General features: G+C 54.4%; 1 protein-coding gene across 1 annotated transcript; it reads left to right on the top strand.

The window, feature by feature from the left end:
• Positions 1-82: 82 nt before the first annotated feature.
• On the top strand, positions 83-2,466 carry FOXA2 (forkhead box A2). Its single transcript, XM_006860655.1, has 2 exons — positions 83-169; positions 1,156-2,466. Exons 1-2 carry the CDS (start codon positions 83-85, stop codon positions 2,464-2,466), a joined length of 1,398 nt encoding a protein of 465 aa, XP_006860717.1.
• The last annotated feature ends 1,201 nt before the right edge of the window (positions 2,467-3,667 follow it).

Raw genomic sequence — 3,667 nt, 5'->3', positions numbered from 1 at the left:
CACTTTTTTTTTTTTTTTTAAGAGGGTGGGGGTGAGGGGGACTGCTTGGTCGTTTGTTGTGGCTGTTAAATTTTAAACTGCCATGCACTCGGCTTCCAGTATGCTGGGAGCGGTGAAGATGGAAGGGCACGAGCCGTCGGATTGGAGCAGCTACTATGCCGAGCCGGAGGTAGGCACTCGCCTTGTCCAGCGGGCAGCGGGGAGGCGGCGTGTACGTCTTCCCCAAATTCAGAACCGCTTCCCCGCCGGCCCCCCGTCCCCGCCCCCAGTCGCTCCGGGCACTCTCCTGTGCTTCCCGCGTTCTACTCATATGGGTCTCTTTTTTATACGACACACTGTTAGCCTTGAGATAATATTAACTTTGTGATCAAATATTGACTTGCGGCGCCTCCAAATCCTCTTCGTGGCCGAGCCACACACTATCCTAACAGTTCTGTTTGGCAGTGCGCGACTGGGGAGGGGTTGGGAGGTCGGCCGGCCTCGGGGGTGGGGTGGGGGCTGAGTGGAGAAGGTGGGTAGGCACTGGGGGTGAGGTGAAGGCACACAGGGAAAGATGCAGGAACAAAAAGAAAAGTTTGTGGTTCCCAAGCGCAAGCGCGTATGGTTCAGATCGCTGCTCCCTTCCTGTTGCCCCTTTGGGCAACCCTAAACTCCGCGCTTTGGTTCCCCAGGGCCAAGCACTGAGGGGCTCCTGGGAAAGTCTCCCCTGGAGCCTGGCCGGTGTGCCCTGTGCTGTGTCTGGCAGGTTGCTCCCTGTGGCCGGGCTCCGGCTCTGCCTACTGGCAGGGAAGTTTGAGAGGCTCTGGGGCAGGGAGCAATCTGGAGTGCCTGACTTGGAGTGCTCCGGAGAACCCCTGTTACAGAATCTGGGCGAGGCGCAAAAGAGCTAGGAATGGGCCACCAACACAGAGCAGTATCCGGCTCGCCACCTCCCAAGGGCCATCCGGGCGCGCTCTTAGGGAACGGACTCGGCGCCCGGGACGGCGAACTGAGAGAGACAGAGAGAGAGAGGGACACTGAGAGAGAGAGACAGAGAAGGGCTTCCCGGGAGGCCTTCGCAAGGCAGGGGCCCCGCGCTGGAAGGCGGGTGGGAGGTCTGGGTGCGCTGGAGCGCGGTGCTAACCTGTGCTCTCCCCTTCTCGGCTCTATCCGCAGGGCTATTCCTCGGTGAGCAACATGAACGCGGGCCTGGGGATGAACGGCATGAACACATACATGAGCATGTCGGCGACCGCAATGGGCAGCGGCGCAGGCAACATGAGCACCAGCTCCATGAACATGTCGTCGTATGTGGGAGCGGGCATGAGCCCGTCCCTGGCGGGCATGTCCCCAGGCGCGGGCGCCATGGCGGGCATGGGTGGTTCGGCTGGGGCGGCCGGTGTGGCGGGCATGGGGCCACATCTGAGCCCGAGCCTGAGCCCACTCGGGGGGCAAGGGGCCGGGGCGATGGGCAGCCTGGCTCCTTACGCCAACATGAACTCCATGAGCCCCATGTACGGGCAGGCTGGTCTGAGCCGCGCGCGCGACCCCAAGACTTACCGCCGAAGTTATACACACGCCAAGCCGCCCTACTCCTATATCTCGCTCATCACCATGGCCATCCAACAGAGCCCCAACAAGATGCTGACGCTGAGCGAGATCTACCAGTGGATCATGGACCTCTTCCCCTTCTATAGGCAGAACCAGCAGCGCTGGCAGAATTCTATCCGCCACTCACTCTCCTTCAACGACTGCTTCCTCAAAGTGCCGCGCTCGCCCGACAAGCCTGGCAAGGGCTCCTTCTGGACACTGCACCCTGACTCGGGCAACATGTTCGAGAACGGTTGCTACCTGCGCCGCCAGAAGCGCTTCAAGTGCGAGAAGCAGCTGACTCTGAAGGAGGCGTCGGGCGCATCGGGCGGGAACAAGAAAGCAGCCGCTGGGGCCCAGGCCTCGCAGGGTCAGCTAGGGGAGGCCGCCGGGTCGGCCTCCGAGACTCCGGCAGGCACCGAGTCGCCCCACTCGAGCGCCTCCCCGTGCCAAGAGCACAAGCGAGGGTCCCTGGGAGAGCTAAAAGGGACGCCAGCCACAGCGCTGAGTCCCCCGGAGCCAGCGCCCTCGCCGGGGCAGCAACAACAGCAGCAGACCGCGGCCCACCTACTAGGCCCACCTCACCATCCGGGCCTGCCCCCCGAGGCCCATCTTAAGCCGGAACACCACTACGCCTTTAACCACCCCTTCTCCATCAACAACCTCATGTCCTCAGAGCAACAACACCACCACAGCCACCACCACCACCAGCCACACAAAATGGACCTCAAGGCCTATGAACAGGTGATGCACTACCCCGGCTACGGGTCTCCAATGCCCGGCAGCCTGGCCATGGGTCCAGTCACGAACAAAGCGGGCCTGGACGCCTCACCTCTGGCTGCAGACACCTCCTACTACCAGGGAGTGTACGCCCGGCCCATTATGAACTCCTCTTAAGAAGAAGGGTGGCTGTGGTAGCCTAGGGGCAAGGACAAGAGAAAGAAAGTGAGGCTGGGGGGAGGAATTGTTGGAGAGATGGGGTGGGGGGGGAGAGAAATTCATTACACTCTGCCTCCAGGACAGCAGTCCGTTCCTATTGTCTAATAAGATGGGCCACCTGGACACCTATCTTATGAGGAGGGTAAGAGGGAAAAGATAAAAAGTCAAAAACAAAAACAAAACACAAAAACCCCTCTTATCTCCACTACTGCATAGACTCCTGCTTCTTTAAGCACCTGCAGATCCTGACTTTTTGATGTTCTTCATTGCTGTTATTGCAGGGAAGTCTTAATTAAAAAAAAAAAAATGTGTGAGTGACTCGGTGTAAAACCATGTAGTTTAAACAGAAAACCAGAGAGTTGTACTATTGTTTTAAAAGAGAAAAAAAAAATGATGTAAAGATCTGTTGTAAATGGCCAAGAAAAAAAAAAAAAGTGCATTCCCATTCTTGACACGGTGAAATCCAGGTCTGGGGGTATGGTTAATTTATAGTTTCTGTGTGCTTTATTTATGGCTAATAAATGTGTATTCTGGCTGCAGGGTCAGAGAGCCACAAATCTATATTAAAGTGTTATTGATGATTTTATCCTTTGAATTTTTTCTTAAAAATTATCCACCACCACCACCCACTCCTCAGCCCAGTTTAGCCAACTTATAATATAAACAGGCCTGGAAATTACTTAGAGCAGAGAGGGAAGCCTTGGACGGTTGATTGCAGGCTTTATTTTACTGGGAGAAAGTGCTGTTTTTCCCATAATTTGATTATAAACCTTTTCAAACATAACAAAGTTGAAATAATTTACAGTGAACACAAATTGACCCACAGTCTCAATTCTACAATTAACATTTTCCTGTACATTTATTCACCTCTCCATCAATCAAAATTATTTTTTAATGCATTTCAAACAAAGTTGCTGGCATTAGTGTACTTCTTCCAGAATCCTTCAACATGTGCACCATTAATCAGAGCTCAATGTTGTCTACAGTTCCATTTTACACTTTACATTTTACACTTTACATACAAATGGAACACTCAGATCCTGTATGGACCATGCCATGGGTTGAAGCCAGGAGAAAGCCTCTGTCCACATATCTGCATTCTCAGAACTCCACTGGACCAATTGAAGTTGTACTGGTGTAAGGCCTCGTATTTGGTTCT

The sequence above is a fragment of the Chrysochloris asiatica genome, unplaced genomic scaffold (genome assembly GCF_000296735.1).
Source record: "Chrysochloris asiatica unplaced genomic scaffold, ChrAsi1.0 scaffold00039, whole genome shotgun sequence".
Lineage (NCBI taxonomy): Eukaryota > Metazoa > Chordata > Mammalia > Afrosoricida > Chrysochloridae > Chrysochloris > Chrysochloris asiatica.
This window is presented reverse-complemented; position numbering and strand designations above follow the sequence as displayed.